The following is a 23789-nucleotide window of genomic DNA, read 5'->3' as shown; positions in this document are numbered from 1 at the left end:
GCCTGTTTCTAAGGAGAGCTCTCTGAAATTCTGTCATCAGCTGCCTAAGCCCCTGCGCCATTTCTTCTATTCTAGAGTCTCTAATTGGATTCAGCCTGTCCAGTAAGTGCCACAGTGATCACAGGACTAGACATTCAACATCTAGCTGTCAAACATGCTGTGCTTAGATCCACTTTTTTATTTTTGAGATAGTGTCTCACTATGTAGACCAGGTTGACCTAGAACTCAAAAATGTGCTGAGTACCAAATGTGTGGGTACCAGCATGCCAGCCTCCACTTGGCTTTATTCGGATATGCTGAAGACCCAAACCAGGGCCTTGTGCACACCAAATACTGAACTACTGCTGGGTGGTGGTGGCGCACGCCTGTAATCCCAGCACTTGGGAGGCAGAGGCAGGCAGATTTCTGAGTTTGAGGCCAACCTGGTCTACAGAATGAGTTCCAGGACAGCCAGAGCTACACAGAGAAACACTGTCTCGAAAAAACCAAATCCAAAAAACCAAAAAAAGAAAAAAAAAAAAACTCTCAATAATAAAAATCAGGGCGGGGCTGGAGAGATGGCTCAGCTGGTAAGAGCACTGACTGTTCTTCCAAAGGTCCTGAGTTCAGTTCCCAGCAACCACATGGTGGCTCACAACCATCTGTAATGGGATCTGATGCCCTCTTCTGGGGTGTCTAAAGACAGCTACAGTGTCTTTTTTAATATTTATTTATTTATTACATATATAAATAAATAAATAAATATTAAAAAAGAATTAAAATAAAATAAATAAAAATCAGGGCTACACGGAGAAACCCTGTCTCCAAAAAAAAAAAAAAAACTGAGCTACTTCCAACCCAGGCCACATTTGTGGTGCTTGTGTGCAGACAGTGTCTGTCTAAGTATCCTCCGTGTACCCTGTGCTGGTCTTCAGGCGTGGAGACTCTGTACTGAAGCCCCGAGTGAATGAATCCACAGCAGCCTCGCAGGGAGCCCTCTCCTTAGTTAGCCGTTGGACATTATCGCCATTCTAACGAAACAGAGGTGAAGGCTTGGGAAGGTTAAATAACCTGCCATAAATATCTCAGCACCAGTGTTTAAGAGATTCCCAACTATTTGTGTGTTTAAACAGTAAGTTTTTAGAAATGGCCCAAGTGAGGCCAGGAAGGAATAAGAAAAAGCAGAAGAGTCTGTGATTTTGTTTTGTTTTTTGGGGTTTTTTTTTAAGATTTATTTAATTGATTTTATGAGTACACTGTAGCTGTCTTCAAACACCAGAAGATGGCATCAGATCTCATTACAGATAGTTGTGAGCCACCATGTGGGTGCTGGGAATTGAACTCAGGTCTGGAACAGCAGTCAGTGCTCTTAACCACTGAGCCATCTCTCCAGCCCCCCCCCCCTTTTTTTAAGATCTGTACAAAAGGTATATAGGTGATCAGAAGGAAGAAGAAAGATTATAAATGATACACTGTTTTCTGATTTTCACAAAAAGTTCATGAAAAAAATTTCAAGCAGCATGTTTTCATGTGTTTAACTAAAGACTAAATGTTAAAGATTTTAAAATAGAGCTGGCTGCTGCTGGTGGTGGTGGTGGTGGTGGTACACACTTGGAAGGCAGATGCAGACAGATGTATGTGTTCTAGGCTAGCCTGGTCTACAGAATGAGTTCCAGGACAACCAGGACTATACAAAGAAACCATGTCTCTAAAAACCACTAGAGAGACAGACAGACAGACATAAATACTGAAGAGAGGCTGAAGACACTGGGTGACCAAAGGCCCTCCTATGCTACTAGCATAGTAACCAGAATTTTATCCCCAACAGCCATGACAATACTTAGGCCGAACAGTGGAGCCCTGGAGTCAGCTGGCTGACTAAGTTAGTGAGCTGTGGGTTCAAACAAGGACAGCTCTGGTCATCACCCTCTGACCTTTGAACGCCCACCACCCTCACCCACACCATTAGCTATACAGCTCAAAAGAAAAAGTAGCCAGAGTACTGCTCAGTTAGATAAAGCCCCTCCCAACTTTTTTGTTTGTTTGTTTGTTTGTTGGATTTGGTTGTTCTTTCAAGACCAGGTTTCTTTTTATAACCCTGACTGTCCTGGAACTTACTCTGTAGACCAGGCTGGCCTCGAACTCAGAAATCTGCCTGCCTCTGCCTCCCAAGTGCTGGGATTAAAGGTATGCGCCACCACTGCCCAGCTGTAATTTTTTATTTTATATGTATGACTGTTGGACCTGTATGTATGTTATATCTGATACCACGTCTATGTCTGGTGCCCATGGAGGCCAGAAAAACATGAACTGAACCTGAGTCCTCTGGAAGAGAGTCAAACCATCTCTGCAGCCCCATCTGTTTTGTTTCTTTTCTTCTCTTCTTGTCTTTCATTCATTTATTCTTGTTTTGTTTTTCTTTTTCCAAAACAGGGTTTCTCTTTGTAGACCAGGCTGGCCTGAAACTCACAGAGATCCATCCACCTGCCTCTGCCTCCAGACTGCTGGGATTAAAAGTAGGTGCCACTACCACATGGCTTTAAACTCTTGATCTAGATAAAATAATGTTATAAAACTAAATATTACATCCTGGCCTATTCTTCAAAGACATCCTACTGTTCTGCTCATGCCTGCACAAGGCTGAACCTTCGGCTGTGACTATAAATACTGTAGCAAGCCAAATGTCTCAAATACTTTAGTGTTCTCTCAAGCCACGGCCAGGAACCGGGATCAGAAAGAGGCTAGCAGATTGTACCGTGGGAAACAAAAGCTGTTGTCAGTGTTTCTGAGACTTCAGAATCCAATCACGGGTCAGGATCATGCTTATTTATCTTTGAGACTTCTGATCCTAGTATCACTGTCACATAACTTTAAACATATAAACTTGGTAGTGCATGTTGGGGGTATACACATTTGTGCCTGGCGGGTATGGTGACCCACCCATGATTGTAGCCAGTGAGAGGGTAAAAGACACACATTCGCACCTGCAGTCACAAAGAGAGGAATGTCTAAACTCACACCCTTGCTCGCTCTTTTTTTATACTGCAGATTTTATCCCCCTCTCAGTCCACCCTCTGACTGTTCCCCATCCCTTACATCCTCCCTGCCCCACCCTTGTCTCCGTGAGGATGACCCCACCCTGCCACCACCCACCCATCCCACCAGACCTCTCCACTCCCTAAGGCCTCTAGTCTCTTGAGGATTAGGTGCATCTTCTCTGACTGAACCCAGACCCTGCAGTCCTCTGCTGTCTATGTTGAGGGCCTCATATCAGCTAGTGTATGCTGCCTGGTTGGTGGCTGAGTGTCTAAGAGATCTTGGAGGTTAATTGAGACTGCTGGTCCTACAGGGTCGTCCTCCTCAGCTTCTTTAAAACTCTGGTTCTTTTAAGGCTATAATAAACATAGGAAATGGCTCAGCCGGGAAAACTTAACTAGGATCCCTAGGCACCTACGTGACCCATGTGGGGAAGGGTATAGCTCTGGAATGAGGGGAGACCTGGGCTGGGGAGGCTCCTAACAGCAGAAAAGATGGTGCCTGATGTGACTGCTCTTACAGAGGTCCTGAGTTCAATTCCCAGCAACTACATGGTGGTAGCTCACAACCATCTGTAATAGGGTCTTACACCCTGTACTAACTTTCAGGCAGTACTAACTAACATGCAGTCAGAGCATTCATATAAATAAATAAATGTGTTTGATTTTTTTGTTTGTTTGTTTTTTGTTTTTCAAGACAGTTTCTCTGTGTAGTCCTGGCTGTCCTAGAACTCACGCTGTAGATCCGGCTGGCCTCGAACTCTGACTCTGTCTCCCAAGTGCTGGGATGAAAGGCCTGCGCCACCACCGCCTGGCAAATAAATATGTTTGAAAAACCAAACCCTGCATCTGTCTGAGCCAGGTGTGCTAACTTTCAGGCAGTACTAACTAACATGCAGTCTAAGCATTCATATTAAATAAATTAATAATAAATTAATAAATAAGTGAATGAATGGATGATGGATAAATGTTTGAAAAACCAAACCCTGCATCTATCTGAGCCAGAGCTAGGTGTGATAGTACAAACCTGTAATACCAGTAATCAGGGGGCAAAGACAGGCAGATCTTGGCAAATTTGAGGCCAGCCAAGGGTTACACAGTAAGATCCTTGTCTCCCTGTTCTCAAAAACAAAACCACTTCCTTGGCTAGGGAGGAATTATCTCTCTGCCTTGGGCTACAATCTCCTCTGCAGCAGTACTTATACGGTGAAACTCACAGGGACACATATCTGTTCAACTCCCACATTTTATTGGGTCAGAGAAGGAAAGAGGCAGACCAACACCACAGGCCCACCCACCAGGGGTGTCCAGGCTTCCGTCCAGCACTTAGCACAGCAGGAGTACAATCTTAAATACAGGCAACAAGGGCTAGAGACAGAGTGAGGTGACCACAGGTCCTGCAGGATTGGGGGCAAAAGCATGTGTACACAGTCCACTTGGATGAAGGTCTGAGGTGGGAGCTACTGACTGGCAGATAGGAAGGACACTGTTCTCGTGTGCAGTGGAGAAGAGGAATCCTGTGGACAGGAAGTCCCTTTTACATATTTGCAAGAGCAGATTTCACCTCACAGGTGGGTGTTGGGGGAGGAAGGAAAGTTTATTTTAACTGTCCACAGAAATAGATATGGGAAGAAATGTGGATTTGCAGAAGGAAAAATGCTTTTGGGACCATCAGTTGCTATGAACAGTATTCAGGACCTAGTAAAAGGAAAGAGGCCCAAAGCTACAGAACCAGGGAGGTGTACCCCACAGGCACCAGCCCCTCCACACCATCCCGCCCACAGCAGAGCCAGTCCTCATCCACAGTGGCAATGACACGAAGCACTTCCCCACGCTGGAAACTCAGCTGGCCAGGTCCTGCAGCAGTGTGGTCACACAGAGCCCGGACTGCCCTGGGGGAAGTCAAGAAGAAGGGTAAAGAGACACAAAGCCCAGGTGGCCCATCCAGGTAGTCCATGGCCTTCACTGGACTCCAGGGGTCACACATTGGCAAGTCAACTCTGGGACCCTGGCCCTCCTGAACCACAAACCCACTCTAGAAATGCTCACTAGAAACTGCGCTTCACTCCGCTTCAAATTACACATATGCAAGTAAGATGGCGGTCCCGGAAGTGGGAAAGAACACCCCCTCACCCGTCTGTTCTTGGCAATCTATCAGAAAAGTTCAGTGGGCTCATCTCCTCTGCCCCTCAGCTGTCAGCCATTGCCCTGATTTGGATCTCTAGCTTCTCTGGGGCGGCTGCTACATGGAATCATTTCTCTCTCAGAGTTTCTCTTGGTTTGCCCTCCCTTCTCCACGTGGCAGTCACAAATCTTCCAGAAGCATAACCAAGTGTACCATTCTCAGACTCTAGCCCCTTTGAGGGTTTCCACTGCCTCAGAGTGACAAGTCCCTGGGTCCTTGGCTGGCTGGCTGAGCCATCCAGCATGTCCCACAGTTCCACTTTCCACACTCAAGTCTCCCTCACTGTGACTTCCACTCTCCCTACCAGACACACGCCAAAACCAATACTGAAAACACCCAAGCCCCAAGCCAGGGCTCCACAGGCCTGCAGCTCCACGTCTGCTCCTAGCCAGACCACAGCCACACCACTCTGTATGCCCGGTCTTGTCTGATGTACCAGCCAAACTCATCTGCAGTGGACTATGTGCTTTTTAAAAGTAGAGTACAAGCCGGGTGGTGGTGGCACACACCTTTAATTCTAGCACTTGGGAGGCAGAGGCAGACGGAGTTCTGAATTCAAGGCCAGCCTGGTCTACAGAGTGAGTTTCAGGACAGCCAGGGCTACACAGAGAAACCCTGTCTTGAAAAAAAAACAAAAAACAAAACAAAACAGAAGTCTGAGCAGGCTCGGTGTGTGGTAGTGCACACAGTTAATACCAGCACTTGAAAGGCCAAGCCATTCCAAGTTCAAGGCCACTACCTTAGGCTACGTAAACACACCCTGTATGAAAAAAGAAGCCAGGCCGAGGTAGCATTTTCAGTCCCAACAAAGGTAGGCAGATCTATATGAGTCCAAGGACAGCCTGGTTCACAAAGCAAGTACCCGGGCAGCCAGGGCTATACACAGAAACCTTGTCCCAAATACCCAATCTGACTATGCATAACACCTTTCTTTAATCATGCAAATTTCTGTGAGTTAAAGGCCAGCCTGGTCTACATAGTCAAACCCTGTCTCAAAAAAAGTTTCTCATGTGCTTTGTTTTGGTTTGGTTTTTTGAGACAGGGTTTCTCTGTATAGCCCTGGCTGTCCTGGAACTCACTCTGTAGACCAGGCTGGCCTCGATCTCAGAAATCCACCTGCCTCTGCCTCTGCCTCCCAAATGCTGGGATTACAGGCGTGTGCCACCACTGCCCAGGTCATGTGCTTATTTTTTTGTATACTATGCTTTGCCTGCATACATTTTCTGTGCACCACATTTGTGCAGGAACCACAACTGGCCTGGAACTCAAGATCCTGCTGTGTCAGGCTCCCAAGTGAAGTCCCCATGACCAGGGGAGAAAGAAGCTAAGGGTCAAAAAAATTAGTGCCCCAGCAGTGATGGGCAGGGAAGAAGCAAAGCCTTTCCCCCTGCCTCCTATGTGCTCTACGGAGAAGACACACAGGCGCACAGCACAGCAGCTCCTTACCTGTCACCCGGCACCATGCTGGCTGGCGAGTCCACGAGCTCCTCAGGACGAGTCTCAGAAGGTGTCCCCCGCTTCACCAGGGCCAGCACGCTTACTGTTGGGGGCAACCAGCTGGACGGTCTCCTAGAGGGGAAAATGTAGGTCACCAAGCCATACCACTCCAGGAAAGAACCCACACATCCCCCAAGTGGCACACAGGGAAACGTCAGAGCCCAAGGCAGAGTGGCCACTGTAAGGTCTATGGATCCATCGAGCTACACAGGTTCAGAGTCATCAACGAAGACGCTCCTGCTGGGTCAGTGAGATAAATATTTTCAGCTCTAAGAGCTGAGCTGCAAAATCAGGAACTTTGGTTTGATTTTGGTTTTGGTTTTTCAAGGCAGGGTTTCTCTGTGTAGCCTTGGCTGTCTTGGAGTTTATTTTGTAGACCAGACTGGCTTCATGCTCAGACATCGGCCTACCTCTGCCTTAGCTAGGATTAAAGGCTTGCGCCTCCATCCCCTGGCTAGAGAAGACCTCCTTCTTAAGTCAAGGTCGGAGCGTGACTGGAAGGAAGTGAAGAAGTGAGCAGAGGGGTAGTTGGGGAAGTAGCTTTCTAGAAAGAGGGAGCAGAATACAAAGGTGTGTTCCAGGTATGTTTCAGAAGCAGCCATTGCAATGTTGGAGCAAAAACAAAAACAAACAAAAAATTAAGAAGGCGTGCACCACCACCACTCAGCTTGAAATCAATAACTGAATGTAGTCACTAAAGTGTAATCATTTGGGAATGTAGCCATTAAAGTCCATGGCTATAAAAGCCAACTGCCTGCCTATTATCTAAAGGATCGTGGATGACTGGCCGCTGGGGGCGCTGATGAGCCCAGAAGGTCAGAAAAGGGACAAAGTGCAGGTGTGTACATACCTAGACTTGAAGGCTCCACTCTCAGTTTCTGAGGGGCACCCGGGCACACCAAATAGCCGCCCCAACCACACGCTTCTGCCTGGCGTGGTTTGCTCCGTGGGTGGAGGTGCCTCCTGTGCACCCTCAGCTGTAGTTCCGTGTTGCCTGGGTCCCCACCGGAGAAGAGGCAAGCCCTCAGTGCCTCCAGAGGCGTAGACCCGGGAAGCCTGGGTCAGCTGATCCCACCAGCTGCCTGGCGGAGGGCGTGTGGAGGGGCTTGAAGAGTCTGCAGTGGCCTCCCCTGAAGTCCGTCGGAGACTCTGAGCCAAGCGTCCCCCCCAGTGCAGCACAGCTTGCATAGTCTGCTGCAGGGCAGGAGGGGGGCCCGAAGGGGCGGGAGCCTGCTGCAGGCCCAGGGGCAGGTGGTGGTGGTGCTCGAAGAGCAGGTCCAGGTGGAAGGAGAGCACAGACAGCGGCTGCAGCAGAAGCAGCAGCTCGGTAGCCAGGGATGGGCAGCTGCCGCGCGCCAGGGAGAAGAATCCGGTGGGCAGATACAAGAGGGACAGCAGGCCTGGAAAAGAGCGGCCAGCCTCAGCCCCAGACCACCTCCTGCACCAATCCCAGAGCCAACAAACATCTGTCAGACCTCTCGCTCCCGGGTGGGCAACAGAGCAGGAAGAGCTGGACTTACAGGACTGACAATTCTCTCTGCCCGTGTGGGACTACTGCCTCCCGCGAGGCTAGCCCAGTTAGTGCTGTTAACTGAGACATTGTATAAGGCTAGAAAGGGAAAAGAACAAAGGTCCTGGGAACACACACAGCGGGCAAGGACCCGCCTTCCGGGGTAGAGCTGGAACCTCGCTGAGGAAGATCCCCACAGAAGAACTGAAGGCTATGAGGAAGCCGGAAGTGGACCGGCCTATTCCAGGCGCACGGAACAAGAGACGGCCCCAAGGCGTGGAAGACCTCAAGGGGAAACATGAAGGGCCCGGTAGCCTAGGCTGACTCTCCCCCCCATATTCTTCCCCTAGATGTGTATTCTGACGCAGGTAGGGACCAGCGGGAGAGCCAGTCCTCTCCTAGCCCCGCAGTACCACGCCTTCCCATCTGAGCTTCTGACCTGCATCCTCCTGGAGGCCGGAAAACCACAGCTCCAACTGTTTGGTGCTGGAGGAGAAAGGAGAGGTGGTAAATTCAGGGAGGAGGTGGAGGATGAGGGGCGAGCCTGGAGAGGGGGGGGTCTCTGGAAACAGCTGCCACTACTGTGCCCTAGCCATCATGTGCCGGGGCGTCCGAGGCCCCAGTGCAGTGGGGGAAGGCCACACTCACTTGAGGAGGCCCAAGATGAAAGCGTGGAAGCGGCTGCGGCTGCTGCTCAGCGGGGCCAGTCGGCTGACCTGGCTGTACAGGGATCCCACGGACTGTGTGCAGGAACCTGAGGACAGGGGCAACGGTTAGCCAGGCCCCGCCCCGATGCCGTCGGATCCCACTGCCTTGTGCCTCACCAGGTTTCACAGATGCCTCCACCACGCTCCAAGGGCTGCTCCTGCGCTGTCCAGTGATGAGGTCCTTCCGGAATGGCTTCAGCCCATCAGCCACCAGAGCATGGAGGGCCGGGCAGAGGGTGGTCAATACCAGATGCCCCACATCCGGGCTCAGCCGGCTATCCCCCAGTTGAGCCTGGGGACAGCGCGCAAAGCAAGAGGGTCCAGAGACGTGGCTAGCCAGGTGTTCCAGCGTCCTTTCCACTTCCCCTTCACTACATTAAATCTGCCAACATCCTCCCTCAAACCAACTCACCTTCTGAACCAAGTTCCTAGCAGCCCCGAAATGCGAGATGATTTTGTCCACTGAAGCGCTGACAGCTATCAGGAGACCTGCGTGGAGATGGAAGGAAGACACACGGTTTCGGCGGGGGTTGGGGGTGGACAGCTATAGACCAAGGGTCATTCAGAAGGCGGCATGAGCAACTACCTTTCTTCTGCTCCTGCAGCTGGCCAGTCCCACTCTGGGCTTCTGCCATCCACAGCCGCTGGGCCCCAGGAACACCGGCAAACGACCAGGAACTGCGCACTGAAAGAAGAAGGACGCGATGACGCTTACTTGCCAAGGGTTACACAGAGGACGCCGGTTCCCTTGGTCTCATAGTTTGAGAGTTGGGGGTGGGGGAGAACACAGCCACTTGGGACGTAGAGCGGAGGGTGGTCTTAGGCAAACCCCGGCCCTCGCCGCCCCCACCTCAGTTCCCATTGCCCTTCCTCTCTGCTTAGTCGGGGAGCCACACCGACCAGCTAGCTGGGCCTTTAAGAAGGAAGATGACTGGGTGAGGAAACCGAGGGCTGCGCCCACTCGGAGCACGTGGGAGCCTCGACCAATGAAAGGACAGACAGACGGGAAAGGGTGGGGAGTCTTGGAGAACCCACGGAGTCACCTTGCTCCTCGTCAATGCTAGGCTCGGGCTTCACCCTACTAGCGGCGGGACTAATGGAGATGTGGCTAGAATCTCCTGGGAGGGGACAGTAGATCCACACCACCGAGGCCAAGAACTTCCCTAGCTGAGGAATTCCACAGAGGGTGTGACTCCAGGTCCCGAACAATGGACCAGATGGAGCCCGCTGTGCAACGAGGGGAGCAGCCGTGCTCCTCACCCCCAGCAAGGCTAGGCTCCCGGGAACTAAGGAGCCCGCTAGGAGTCTGACCAACTCCAAGGGCGAGACCTAGGCAGGCGCCCTAGAAAAAGGCTGGCCCAGTACTGGAGGGACAGCGAGCCGAGGCGCGGCCCGCGGGGCTGGCCCGGGTCCGTCTTACGTTGCCTGGGCGGAGGTGGTGGCCTTCTGGTCCAGCGAGGGCCGGTCGGCGGACACGGTGGTGTTGGCAGCGGGGGGGCGGGAACCTGGCGGGGTGGGGACGCCGCGGCGGGGAAGGTGCTACTTCTGGGAAAGAGCGGGGATAGCAGCAGTGCCAGTTCGGGGCTGGCCAGGCAAGGCAAGGCCCCCCGAGTGGGAGGAGAATACGCTCCCACTGGGGATAGGCGCACAGGCAGGAGCTGCTCCTCCGGGGGACTCGCTGCCCCCAGCAGCCGCAGCCGGGAATTGGGCCACCCGGTCAGAGGCGTAAAGAGCAGGGACCCGGGTGCGGCCGCGCCCCCACCCTCCAACAGGGGGCGCCCGTCGGCCGAGAACCGGAAAACCGGGGGCCGAGGGAATAGCGAGGGACCGGCTGCAGGCGGGATTGGCGGGGCCAGGTGCAGAGGGGGAGGGCAGCGCGGCCGGCAGCCAGGCAAGGAGGGGCGGGAAAGAGAGGAGCAAAGAGTTAGTCCCTTCACTCCAAGATCCACCCAGTTTCCCTTTCCCAGAGCGTGCCCTGGAGATGGGGCGGGGAGGACACTGCAGAAGGAGGGGACCAGGGGCGGGCTCAGGACCCGCCCTCCTGCGGGTCCGCGCTTCTTACCCACGGCGTGCGCGCGCGGTTCCTCGGGCTCCCGCGGGGCGGGTGCCTCCTCACCAGCCGGGGGACTGGCCGCCCTGCCCTCCTCCGACAGCCCCTCTGCAATAGGCTGCAGCCCAAGTCGATTCTTCTTCCTCCGCGGAGGGACGGGAGGGGGAGGCGGTCGAGGCGGGACCAAAGCCCACCCAGCCGGAGGGTCCCGCGGCGGGACTGGCGGCGGCTGGGCTCTGCTTCGCGTCCGGAGTTCCTTGAAGGTGGTGACTTCTCGGGGGGGTGCCAGAGAACCTCCCAGGGACCCAGTCGGCGGGAGCTCAGTATCAGGCGAGAAGACTATTAGCCAGTCGCTTCGATCTTTCTTGGCCTGCGGCACAAGGGGCAGCCCTGGACCCCGCTTGCGCTTCTGGGCCAGCTCATGGAAGGACGTGATTGTCCGATGGGGCACCGGCTCCTGGCTGACGTCACCTCTCCATCCCCCATCAGTTTCCCCTGCATCTATTTTCGAACCAGAATTGGTGTTCAAACAAGAAGCCAATTTCCCAGATTCCGTTTTCAAGCTCGAGTTTGTATTTTCGTCTGTTTTCCGACCAGAATCACTGTCCTCGATGGTTTTCCACCCACCTTCAGTTTTCTCTGTGTCGATTTTCCAAATAGGGTTAATTTTCCAACTGGGCTCTGCTTTCCCTGCGTCAATTCTCCCATCTTCGGTCTCTGAGAGCTCCGAGGTAGCAAGATCCTGTTCCCCACTGTCTTCCTCCTCCTCCAAGCCTGGGGAAGGTAGATCCTGGCAGGTGGTCAGGGCGTTGCAGTTCGAGTCCAGGTCAGGTCCAGGTGGAGAAGATATTCCAGAGCAAGAATCAGGAGAGCAGCAGAAGCTGTCTGGAGAGCAGGTGTCAGGGCCCGCTGGAGCCAGAGGAGAGGCCAGCTCCAAGGGGAAGGCGCTAGGCTGAGGGTTGGCGTCCCCATTACCAGGCAGGTCTCGCGAGTAGACGGACACAGGGGACTCATCAGGGCTAAGGTCTGAGCAGGAGCTGAGAGAGGAAGAGCACCCTGGATCTGAAGGCGAGGCGGCGTCTTCCTCCTGGGAAGGGTCCTGCTGGTTCTCCACACTGGGCCCGTGCTCCTGGCAGCATCTGCAGGGCACAGCTGGACTGTTGGAGTTGGCGTCGACAAGGGTCCCGCTGCAGGGCCCCCTGCTTTCCTTGCCCCCTGTGTCTCCCGGGGGCGGCGGTGTGCTCAGAGGCCCCTCTTGTAGTTCAGGACGGCGCGACAAGTGCAGGCCTAGGGAGACGTGCTGGAGATGGATGTGATTGAGGTTGCAGAGTAAAGCCCGCTGAGGGGACAGCATGGTGCCGAGGACGACGGGAGGCTTTCAGAGAACTAAGGATCCAGCGTCTCACATCCACCTACCTGACAGTGCAGATGCAGACCTAGAAAACAGGGGTGGTTGAAACCCAGCTACTGAAATCACGGGTAAGGGCACTGGAGGTGACCGAGGACTAGAACAGGCCCGGGATGGATCTGGCTGCTTTAGGAAATATTTAAATGAGATTCAAATCACCATGAACAGGCCATTAGTTTCCACTGCAGCATTTGCAGGTGGAGCCGGACATAACCTCCAGGGAACCGAGAAAGGAGGGTCATCAGAGAATGCGGTTGTACTCTGATCTTCGTGGGGATGCGAAGCTTGAAAAAGAGTGGGGCCCAGAATATGAGGGTGCGATGCTTGAAAAAGAATAGGACCCAGAATACACCCTGATTCTTCCTAATCAAGCTCTGTCCTCCAGCCCACCCCTGGGAGGAAGGAGACCCCGCCCGCCCGGATCCTTGAGTGAGGTGGGTGCAGGAGAGGGGTCTGGGCTGGAGGAAGAGGAAGCACTCTGTCAGCTCTGCCTGTCCCAGTCCCCGTTCAGCTCTAGCCTTCCTCCCGTGTCCTCACCCACTACAACAGCAAGATTTGTCCATTCACTCTGTGCTCGGCTCCATCACCCAGCCGTCGCCCGTTTCTTTTTTTTTCTTTCTTACTGCTCCTCTCCCGTGCCATCCATCCATCCATCCATCCATCCATCCATCCATCCATCCACCCACCCATCCATCCGCACTCTCAGACCTAGCCCTCCTCACCGCAGTCCTCCTGGAATCGCTCCGGCCTTGGGCTCATCTGCGTCCCCGCCCAGCAGGGAACAGAGCGGAGGGGAGGGGCACCGGCAAAACCCACTGTGGCTGCGCAGCCGCACCCCTTCACGCATGGGCGTGGCATAGCTCAGGACCGCCTCCCAACCCGCACGCAACACTTGACGCTGTGCCTGTGTCACCATCTACACCGCAGCCGCTCTGGGTCCGCTTTGGCCAACCTGGATTCCATGCTGCCCTCTCCCCGCCCCTCCATTCGGGATGAAGCTGAACTCGCCTGACACAAGCATAAAACCACAGGATGTTTTACAATAATTTATTGAGATCCCTCCCTCCCAGCCTTTCCAGTTCCGAGATCACTTCCTCCGCTTGTAGATCTTGTTTGCTAGTTCCAGGAAGATGGACGGGGGCAGGGGCGCTGAGCACTGATCTATGAGGCTCTTGAGGCGGTTGTAACTCTCTTCCTCGTACTTGAGGAACACAGACTGCAGATCCAGCGCCTCATACAGGGCTTTCACCTGCGCCACTTTTTCCGGGTCCTTCTGTCCATAATTCTCCTAGAAGCAAGAAAACAGCTTTATTTGGCTGGGTCCAAGGCCTCATTCATACATTCCGGACACTGGCAAAATTCTCTCTAGGCATCCAAGATAGCAAGCGTTGCCTCCCCATCCACAGTTGAGTCAGTGGCTCAGGGTTCTCCTTCCTGTGTCTCTCAGCCTTGACACTGCTGTCGGGACTGGGACTGTCCAAAATCTTCCGGGTCGCCTGCAAGCCTCCTTCATTCAGCACATGCACCTAATTGCATTGCGGTGGCAAATGTCTCCTAGACAGCAAAGTCACCCTGCTTTCCTAAGCCCTCCAACCCCTAAGCAAGAGGACAGGCCACCCCCAGGCCCCACGTGGGCACCTCTAAGATCTGGCGCTGTTGAGGAGTGGCTCGCAGCAGACACTGGACCACCAGCCAGCTGCACTTGTTGTCCTGGATGTCAGTGCCAACCTTTCCGGTCACGCTGGGGTCTCCGAAGAGATCAAGGTAGTCGTCCTAGGCAGCAGGCGGAAAGGGGAGCTGAGGCGGCCTCCTTCCAGGCAGGGGGAGGAAATACGCACTCTGCTGCTGGAGACCTACCTGGACCTGAAAGAACTCGCCCATCTCCAGCAGGATCTTCAGGGCATTGGCATGCTCCTTCTCCCCATCGATGCCCGCCTGTGGGAGACAGGCATGGCAGTGTGACCACAGGCACCCTGCCCTCCCGGTGCTTCCCATGGCCTCTGCTCAGATGCAGCCCAACCTCTAGCGCCCGCCCCGCCCCGGGAGGCCTAAGGAACAAAACCATTCTGAAGGCATTACGCCAGCTTCCCCATCACAGTTCTACTTTCAACTCCAACTTCTTACAAAATGAGAAGAAAGCCTGAAGAGGCGGGTCAGGGCAGACCCAAACCACCCCCACACCTGGCCTCTCGCCTCTGCCTCAGTTTCCCTCTGCCCCTCCCACAGGCCTCAACTCCACTCACTTTCCAGTACCAGAGGGACCGGGTGGCTTGCCTGAGGTCAGTGTCTTACAAAGAATGTGTCTATTCTGTGTCCTCCTGTCCCAAGGTCCCCAAGGGGACAGTGGCGGTGCCACTGACTCACCATGTACATGGCGGCCGCGATAGGCAGGTAGAAAGAGTAGAACGCTGTCTTGTACTTGACAATTGACTTGTACCTGAGACAGGGGAGAAGACAGCTCATGAGGGCATAGCCATCTTGAGTCTCTCACTGTCTACACATGGGCGCCTGGGGCCTCACCTCTTTTCAGTGTATCTACCAAGATCCACATGGCCCTGGGGTGCCGTGATGAGATCTAGAGTCTGCCCGATTTCAGTCTGGTAGGAGCTCTGGGGAGGAAGATAGACCATGGTCTGTAAGGCAGGTTTCCTCCAGGACCAGGAAATGCTGGCGTCCTGGGCCTCTTATCCCAAGCAGCTGACAACTAGGCAGGCAAGAGGGGAGGCAGCCTTCCTCACAGCCTCTGCTTGCCACTGCTCCTCCCAGCCTAGCAGAGCACACAAGCACACGCCACAGAGGCTAGCGTGACGGTGGACAGCTATGGGTCCCCAGCCCCACTGCAACGCACCTGCAGAAAGAGCTCCAGCAGGTTCAGGTAGTAGGGCTGCTCCCTGCAGTAGAACTTCAGCAGGCGGTAGATGGAGGCTTCGAGAAGCAAAGCATCGTTGATGGCATCCAAGCCTATGCCTGGCTGTTAGGAACAGCATGAAACAAGTTACTGCTGCCAGATTCAACCCATCACAGGGACACCCCGACCACCTCCCCGTGCTCTGTCTGCCACACCAACTGCTACTCACTCTCCTGTCTGCCTTACCTTCTGATACCAGCAGATCTGCCCCCGGCGAGTGAGGGAAGAGTCCATGATGTCGTCTGACACGAGAAAGAAAGCCTGGAGCTAGGAGGAAGAGCACAGTGAGCGCCGGGGCTCTGGGAGGCGCCCTTTCTCAGCAACAGCTGCTGCTCTGGCCACTGCTGTGCACTGAGTAGGGTTGGTTGTGGGAACGCTGACAAGCCAGCAGACCTCCTCTCAGATTCTGCGCACGCACCCTTTTTTTTCAGGCTAACGAACTAAAATACACCTCTGCCACCTCTAATCGGCTCTACGAGGCCCTGGCAGCACGGAAAGAAAGAAACACCTTCATGTAGCCCACTCCTGCCCAAAACGTCACTTCCAATAAGTGACTCTTAGCTAGTTTAAGGTCCACTTGACACTGCTATAGTCATTTGGCAAGAGGGAGTCTCAACTTAAAAAACGCCCTCAGCAGATGGCATGGGCAAGACTGTGAGGCATTTTCCCGGTGGGTGCTGCCACCCCTGGGCAGGTAGTTCTGAGGTGTGTAAGGGGGCAGGCTGAGCGAGCTGTGGGACAAACCAGTCATTGTCATCCCGCCAGGCACCTGCATTAACAGTCACCCTGACGTCCCGGAGTGATGGACTGTGATGGTCGCAGTTCCAGGAGCACCACCCCAGGAGCACCATCCCAGGCACACCTTGGCTATCAGCGGTTCTTCCCTGTAGACAAGAGCCTAGCTCCCCACACGGCCAAGGACCTGCACTTCTGCCCTTACATCTACCTCCCAGGGGCTGAGATCACAGCTCTCTGCTGCCATGCCCGCTCCTGTGCTCGGCTGGGCGCTGAACCCAGGACTTCAGGCTAGCAACTGAGCCACTTCGCCTGCCAGTAACTGCTCTTCAGTCTCAGCGAGGGGCTCACTGGCGAGCCAGCCCCGCTGGATATCCCAGAGCCTAGCCCTGACCTCAGTGGCACCTCCCAAGAGCAGGAGATGGAAGACTGAACACTCGACCTCACCCATGAACTTCTGGGTTGTTCCCTGGAGCCAGAGCCTCACTGTGAAGGTCAGGCTGGCCTCCCCCTCAAGGTCCTCAGCCCACCTCCTGCCCAGTGAACCAGCTCACTCCTGCCGTCAGGCTAATACACGGCAACGGCTTCAACTCGCTGACTCAGCTTGGCTTTATGGTGCTGCGGATGGAACCCAGGGCTTTCCATATGGTAGGGAAGGCTTCTGACCCCCACACAACATAATTAAGCATTTTTTTCTCTTTTAACAAACTCCTATTATTCTTGTGTGGAGGGTTTCTGTTACCGTGTATACACGCCACAGCACACAGGTAGGGCGCAGAGGACAACTTCTAGGAGTTGCTTTCCTCTTCCAGCTTCTGGGTTCTGGGGTGGACTCACTGGCCTGGGCTTACTCGGTGAGGGCCTTCACCCTCTAGAACACGCCCAGCCCTTCACAGAGAGGGGCGAGGGAGGTGTGCCTCGGTGGGTGTGGATGCACACGAGCCACAGCACGCGGTGCAGTCAGAGGGGGGCTTTTGGGAGTTGGTGTATGTCCTGGTACATGGGCTCCAGGGATCAAACTCAGGGCTCCAGAAATTTTACTGACCCACGTGCCATCCCTACGCACAGTAGCCTATCACTACATCATCGAACAGCACAAACTGGTCCATTTAACAGACCAATAATTTACTAAGTCAGTTTGGGTCAGACCTGATGGCACACACGTCTAATCCCAGCACTTGGGAGGCTGAGGCAGGTGGATCTGAGTTTAAGGCCAGCCTGGTCTACAGAGCAAGTTCCAGGACAGCCAGGGCTACACAGAGAAACCCTATCTTCAAAAACCAAAGGGCAGGGATGTAGTTAAGGGGTAAGAGTGTGTTTATAATAGACAAGACCCTGGGCTTCATCACCAGCTTGGAAACCCCCTCACCCACCCTGGAAAAAATACAGTCACAGAAAAGACACTCAAGAGCCAAGATTGAAACAAGTTAGAACCATAGGTGGGGCCCACACCCTACCTTAGGCAAGCAGCTTTTGCTTGGCTCTGGAAAATCATCTCAGTAAGTGAACATGTCAAAGATCTGTTTGTATGTATCTGTGTTATGAGCATGCATGCTGTTACAGGTTTGTAGAAATGTGTGCATGTGCTGAGTACATGTGTTACAAATGCATTCATGTGGAGGTCAGAGGTCAACATTAGATGTCTTCCTTATCTGGGGGGAGGGGTGTCTTCCAAGATGTCTTTCTCATTTTTTAAATTTTATCTAACCTATTTTTTATTATCAATCTTTATGTATTTTTTCACACATTTGATAGAAATGAAAAACTAGAAAGGAAAAAAGAGAATGACCAGTTCATGCATTTGTTATCCTTACAAAGGGGCCACTGTGCTAATCCTCTTTGCATTATTCCGACTTCAGTTGACATGCTACCAAACCGAACAATATTTATTTTATACACACTGGTGTTGGTACAAGTCTGTCTGCAAATCATGAGCATGCCTGGTGCCCACAAAGGCCCGAAAAGAATATCAGATCCCCTAGGTCTGAAGTTATAGATGGTTGTGAGGCATCATGGGTACTACGCATTGAACCCCAGTCTTCTCTAAGAGCAGCCAGTGCTCTTAACCACTGACCTGTCCCTCCAGCCCTTCCACCTTATTCTTTGAGACAGGGTCTATCACTGAAACTGTGCCAGACTGGCCAACAAACTCCACATCTCTGGCCCCCAAGGAAGGGTATTACAGAGGCACACAGCTTTATATGGACAGTGAGGAACTGCACACACGCGTTACTGCTTGCACAGCAGGCATTGCCCTGACAGAGCCATGCTCAGTCTTGTGTGCATGTGTCTGTGTTACACGTGTTTACATGCGTGTCTGGACTGGCCACATATGCATCAAGTGTCCTCCACATCCTCCATCTCGCTCCACCTCCTATTTTGGAGACAAACCCTCCTTCACTGAGCCTGGAACTGACCGACCAGCTAAACTAGCCCGACAGCGGGCTCTGGGGATCTGCCTGTCTCTATGCACCAACACTAGGTGGGCATATGTACTACAGATGTGTACCACCCAACTCACAGTCGTGTGCATTAGTGTGGGCATGAGCACGGGGGAGTGGAAACCAAAGGAAGACGCCAGGCCTCCTGCCTATCACATCAATGTGTTTCTTTGAAGCAGAGTGAAATTTAAGGTTAACATTTCTGGAAGTTCTCTGTGCGCATCTGTCAGCCCCTGAAGTGATTACACTGCCTAAGTCTGACTGCAGCACCCAAGAGACACAGAACGGCAGCAGAAGCAAGAAACAAGCTCATTCTCCTCAAGGGACCCAAGCGCAGGAGCCTCTGCTCCTCCAGGCCGTCCTCACCAGTTCCACACACCAGCCCACAGTCAGGGCCCGCTGCAGACTCTCGGCGTCCTGCTTCTTGGGCTCCGCCAGCTCCTGGAAGGCTTGCACCACGGTCAGACCCCGGTTGTATTTGCCTCCTACGGCATTGTACTCTAGGACCTGAGGCAGGACGAGAGGACATCAGGGTCCACACAGCAGGGACCTGGAGGGATTTTTCCCTTCCCTTCTCCCTCTTTGAACCCCAACTCCCCCTGGAGAGCCCCTGGATCACTTCACTTCTTCTCCACAGGGCTATGGCAGGTGGCACCGCACATGCTCCATAGCATACGCCCAGTTCTTCCCCAAGCTCAGAACTTGGGCCACCTGCACACAAGCCTGTCCTGAAGAGAAGGGCGTAGTGTGGAGGGATGGCTGACTCCTATAATCTCAATACTCAGAAGGCAGAGGCAGGCAGACTGCATGAGTTTGAAGCCAGCCTCAGATACACTGTGAGTTCCGGCCAGCCTTGGCTATGGAAAACAAACAAAACAAAACAAAACAAAAAGACAAGGCTTCTCCAAAGTTAGCCAGAGGAAGGCATAGAAGGGCAGCAAGGTTCAGGGCTATTTCTGACCCTTCCAATGTCCTCCTCCTGGGGTCTTCTCAACTGTGCTTTCTGCCGCCAGACAGCAGCCCTAACTAAAAAGATAGCTCTTTAATACCTACAGAGTATAGACAAAACTCTCCTCGCCGGGCAGTGGTGGTGCATGCCTGTAATCCCAGCACTCTGGAAGGCAGAGGCAGGCGAATTTCTGAGTTCAAGGCCAGCCTGGTCTACAGAGTGAGTTCCAGGACAGCCAGGGCTATACAGAGAAACCCTGTCTCGAAAAAACCAAATCCAAAAAACAAAACAAACAAACCAACAAAAAACAACAACAACAAAAAAAACAAAAAACAAAAAAGAAAAAGAAAAAAAGAAAAGAAAACTCTCCTCCTTGGTTTTTTCCTCAGAGATAAGATAACATCTATAAAAAAGAATTCCCCAGGCTACAGAGATGGCTCAGCAGTGAAAAGCACTGACTGCCCTTCCAGAGGATCTGGGTTCAGTTTCCAGCAACTACAAGGCAGCTCACAACTGTTCTCACACATACATACAGGCACAAAAAATAAAAATAAACAAAACTGTATGTCTTTAAAAGAAAAGATTTCCCAATCCAGGGATGATGGTAGAGCAAGTGATTCAGCACACAGTAGGGGGAGGCAGGGGCCTGTGCATCTGAGACCATGTGGGCTTAAAAAAAGGAAATTCTCTCTTAGGAAATAAACCCTGGGGGGAAATAGGTAACTCAAGGGGGACAGCAGCAGTTCTCTTCCTAGAACAGTCTTTCTAACAATACAATAACTTCCCTTGGTCTCAGTGTCTACAGCCTCTTGGTATCTACTAAGAACCTATCTTACAGTTTCAGGGCACGAAATCCATCCTCACTAGGTCCAAGGCTCTACTCTCAAGCAAAGCTGTTTGGATGGTCAAAAATAGAGAGCCAAATACCAGGGAGGCGGGCTGACGTACAGCAGGGACCCATCTACTCCAGAGACTCAGGTAAAACCGATTATTTCCGCTCTTATCAAAATCTTCTTCTTCAGTCCTGAATCCCTCACCTCCTTGAGCCGGGTAATAGCATCCCCTGTCTCTGGGTGTCCCAGCTCATCCTCCGTCAGCACCTTGACGATCTGGGAGAAGTGCTGGATGAAATTTTGCTTTTCTTGGTTGTAAGTATCCGATTTCTGGGTCCCATTCATGCTGACAGAGGAGCTAAATGCTCTGAGGGGAAAACACACACACAAACAAATGAGAGGGTGGCTCCCGTGCTTCCCTCCCCAAAGCCCCGCACCCCAACCACACTCACCGAGGCTGCTCTGTCCACACTTGGCACCACCAGCGGGCACTGTGCCAGGCCCCCAGGACTGGACACCCATATGCCAGGGAGGGTCGTTGTAGGAAACCGAGCCACCTCTCCCGGGGTGCCCAGCAGGGGGCTGGCAGCAGGAAGACCCCCAGAGATCTCAGCCAGCGGGACAGGGGCATCCTGGGTGGGCATGGGGGTGGGGGACACCAAGCACTCCCTGCAGGAGCAAGCACCGAAGGCAGATGCTTGGAGGCAGTTACCTAAGGTATCCCCCAAGCCAAGCTTTTTACCCCCTGAATTAGAATGCCCCACCCTGTTCCTAATTGAAAAACTACATAAAGACACACAGGAAATTTAAAGTATATCGGAGTGACTGAGATCCAACAGATCTTCACTTAAACCGAAAATGGCTAAAACTGAACGCTTTCTACTTCCAAGGCTGCGTTCACTACAATTCGGAACGGATTATTATGGGATGGAAGGTCCTTAAGTCACACTATGAATGGAGACACCAAACTGTTAAGCGGGTATTAGATAGCCGAGCTGACGAAGAGACAAAGCTAGAACCGAGGGGTCCTCGTGTAGGGGAAGGAGGGAGGTTCGGGCTCTTAGATACGCCCAATGAGGGGACTGGAGCCGAAGGTGCGGTGGGCTTGTCTGTACAGGACCTGGTGCTAACCGCAGCCGGCCTCCGAGCAACAGGTGGGCGTGGGAGGGCTCACAAGAGTAAACTCGCGGCCTGGCGTACGGAACACACCAGCGTTTAGTAATTCACGGAAAGCACAAGCAAGCCGTTCGGTCTAGCCCACCGACCCCAAGACCCGTAACTCCGACACGGGCTGATCCTTTGTTGCCTCGGAGCTTCACACCCGACCTGAGACAGGAGTAAACCTCAGCTCCAGCCCCAACACTAGTTCTCACCTGTTCTTCAACGCGGATTCTCCCGGGGTCCAAGATGTTTGCGGCTTACACCTAAAAGCGGAGCGTGCATCCGCTCAGCACTCTGGGAGTTGTAGTTCCCAGTCTCCAGGCTCAGTAGGAAGAACCTAAATATAATACTACGACTCCCGGCATGCTGCGGACCAGACCGCAGGAAACTCAATCTTGTGCCTCAGGGTGGGCGTAGCCGAGTGCGCTGATTGGCTGGATGACCTCGTGTGAGCATGGGCCTTGTGACGACTGACCAATGAAAGGATGGCGCACGGGCCATCAGCCCACTGAGCGGTGGGCGGTGTCAGTACACCTAGACCAAAAGTCTGGGAATTCGGCTCTTCCAAGCTCTTCCAGTGTTTCTGGTTGACAGTGTTATTAAGATCCTTGAATAACCAGCCTTGCAACTTCCTATTTCCAAATTCTTGCAAATCACTTCTTACATCTTTGATTCTAACTAGGTGAGGTCGCTCTTTTTTCCAGCCCGTAGAAGGGGTGCGGCAACAATCAAGACTTCAAAGCCAATATGGGTGGTATAATGAGTTTTAGGCTACTCAGAAGACTATATGACTATATGAGAGAAAACAACAGTTTACCCTCAGTACTTTGGCTCCCCTGAAGCAAAAAGGTAAAAACTCAAAGCAGAAGTTAGAACTTTCAGTCTCACAGTTTGCCAGCACGTCACGGTGACTCCTTTATACTCTTCCCCAAACCCCCATCGTGATCAGGAAAGAGACCTGAAGCTACAAACCAGCTAAGATAAATGTACGTGTCCTTGCAGTGTTAGAAATAAGTTCATGGTCCAAAAGAAAGAGACCACTCCCACTCCCGACTTAAAGGTTGAAGGGTCTAGACAAGGTAAACTTTACTCTTTTGTTTGTTTTTCTGAGACATGGTTTCTCTGTGTAGCCCTGACTGTCCTGGAACTCTTACTGTAGATCTGGCTAAACTTCAACTCACAGTTCCACCTGCCTCTGCGTAGGAAGCACTGTGATTAAAGGCATGTGCTATCACCAGCCCGCCAGGTAGGGTTGTTTTGTAAATATGAGAAGCACAAATGAAGAAGAAAACACACAGAGGCATCTGGAAGAGTCCAGAGCAAAAAGAGAAAATAGATTGAATATGGCTCGCAAATGGGAGTCCGTGCATGAGAGGAGGTGGGAGGGAATTAAAGGGAGGACCAAGACTGCTTAGTACAAGTGCAGTGCAGGGCAGGGAAGCTCCTGAGCTAGAGACCACGGTTAGGGTAACTAGCGGCAATTAAGAAGAGCCAGGAACGGCACGTGTGGCAGACTGGGGGAGCCTGGACGCTGGCATAGTCTTTTTGTCTCTTCTGCCCATGTAACGGAAGAGGCTCATTCGGTAAAGGGGAACCGGCTTCACAAGTTCCAGAGGAATGCTAGCTTTGGTCAGAATTTGAGGAAATGGATTTCCTTTAGACCTTCTTTGGACAATAACAACATATACATAAGAAACATACGAGCCAGGGTAGCAAAACAAGTTGTGAAACAAACTCGTGGTAATGCCCAATTAACTGTCAAAAGGCCAAGTCTGTGCAAGAAGAAAATTAACCACTGGATTTCCAAATGCAAAAGAATTTATTGAGATTGTTATCTCATACTGAGGGACTACGAGGTAAACTCCCTGAGAGGCAGACAGAGGTGGAAAGGGCTGTGACTGAGGAATAAAAATAGTGGACTTCCAAGATGGCTGCTTTCTTCCTCATACTCCTGACCAGAGGCAAAAGGATTTCAGGTTAGAACCAAGGCTTTGTGGGCATTTCTTCTGCAAGCATGGCCACTGTTAATGCATAATTCAAGGCCAGTTCAGGACTTGTTTACACAACAGTTGTGAGCCAATTGCTTATCCTGCTTTCAAACTAGCCTACCCTAAAATAGAGAAGGAAGATCACTCAAAGACTTTAGGAGAAACTGACCATCAGTTTCCTGAATCCCCCTCTGCTTTGTGGGGAGTCTGTCTCTGTGTGGCTGTGAGTGTGTGTGTGTGTGTGTGTGTGTGTGTGTGTGTGTGTGTTTTCTCACCTCTAATAAAAAACTTCCTGTGGCTGTGGATCCTGTCTGCTCCTGTCTGCTCCTGTCTGCTGCTTCTGAGACTTCCCCAGCTCTTACCTGCTACTCTCCATATCTTTTCTGCCTTTTCATTCTTTAGA

General features: G+C 52.5%; 2 protein-coding genes across 6 annotated transcripts; both read right to left on the bottom strand.

The window, feature by feature from the left end:
• Window positions 1-4244: 4244 nt before the first annotated feature.
• On the bottom strand, window positions 4245-13161 carry Rusc1 (RUN and SH3 domain containing 1). Of its 4 annotated transcripts, XM_052180082.1 has the most exons (11): window positions 13094-13161; window positions 10976-12399; window positions 10334-10744; window positions 9500-9598; window positions 9326-9402; window positions 9031-9205; window positions 8855-8960; window positions 8646-8692; window positions 7547-8096; window positions 6646-6768; window positions 4245-4906 (listed from the first exon to the last, which is right to left on the bottom strand). In XM_052180082.1, exons 2-11 carry the CDS (start codon window positions 12315-12317, stop codon window positions 4738-4740), a joined length of 3099 nt encoding a protein of 1032 aa, XP_052036042.1. In that variant the 5' UTR covers window positions 12318-12399; window positions 13094-13161; the 3' UTR covers window positions 4245-4737. The 4 variants fall into 4 exon arrangements, with proteins under 4 accessions (XP_052036042.1, XP_052036043.1, XP_052036045.1 ...); XM_052180083.1 differs by lacking the exon at window positions 10334-10744; XM_052180085.1 differs by lacking the exons at window positions 10334-10744; window positions 10976-12399; window positions 13094-13161 and adding an exon at window positions 9814-9871.
• A 243-nt stretch (window positions 13162-13404) lies between these two features.
• Fdps (farnesyl diphosphate synthase) lies at window positions 13405-21707 on the bottom strand. Of its 2 annotated transcripts, none has more exons than XM_052180081.1 (10): window positions 21611-21707; window positions 20442-20604; window positions 18822-18962; window positions 15466-15546; window positions 15220-15342; window positions 14892-14980; window positions 14736-14808; window positions 14229-14306; window positions 14010-14144; window positions 13405-13659 (listed from the first exon to the last, which is right to left on the bottom strand). In XM_052180081.1, the coding sequence occupies exons 2-10, from the start codon at window positions 20580-20582 to the stop codon at window positions 13459-13461; spliced, it is 1062 nt and encodes a 353-aa protein (XP_052036041.1). In that variant the 5' UTR covers window positions 20583-20604; window positions 21611-21707; the 3' UTR covers window positions 13405-13458. The 2 variants fall into 2 exon arrangements, with proteins under 2 accessions (XP_052036041.1, XP_052036040.1); XM_052180080.1 differs by lacking the exon at window positions 21611-21707 and adding an exon at window positions 20690-20883.
• Window positions 21708-23789: the final 2082 nt, after the last annotated feature.

Source organism: Apodemus sylvaticus, chromosome 4 (assembly GCF_947179515.1).
Source record: "Apodemus sylvaticus chromosome 4, mApoSyl1.1, whole genome shotgun sequence".
NCBI lineage: Eukaryota > Metazoa > Chordata > Mammalia > Rodentia > Muridae > Apodemus > Apodemus sylvaticus.
The sequence above is the reverse complement of the archived record's forward strand: the minus strand, read 5'-3'. Positions and strand labels throughout refer to the sequence as shown.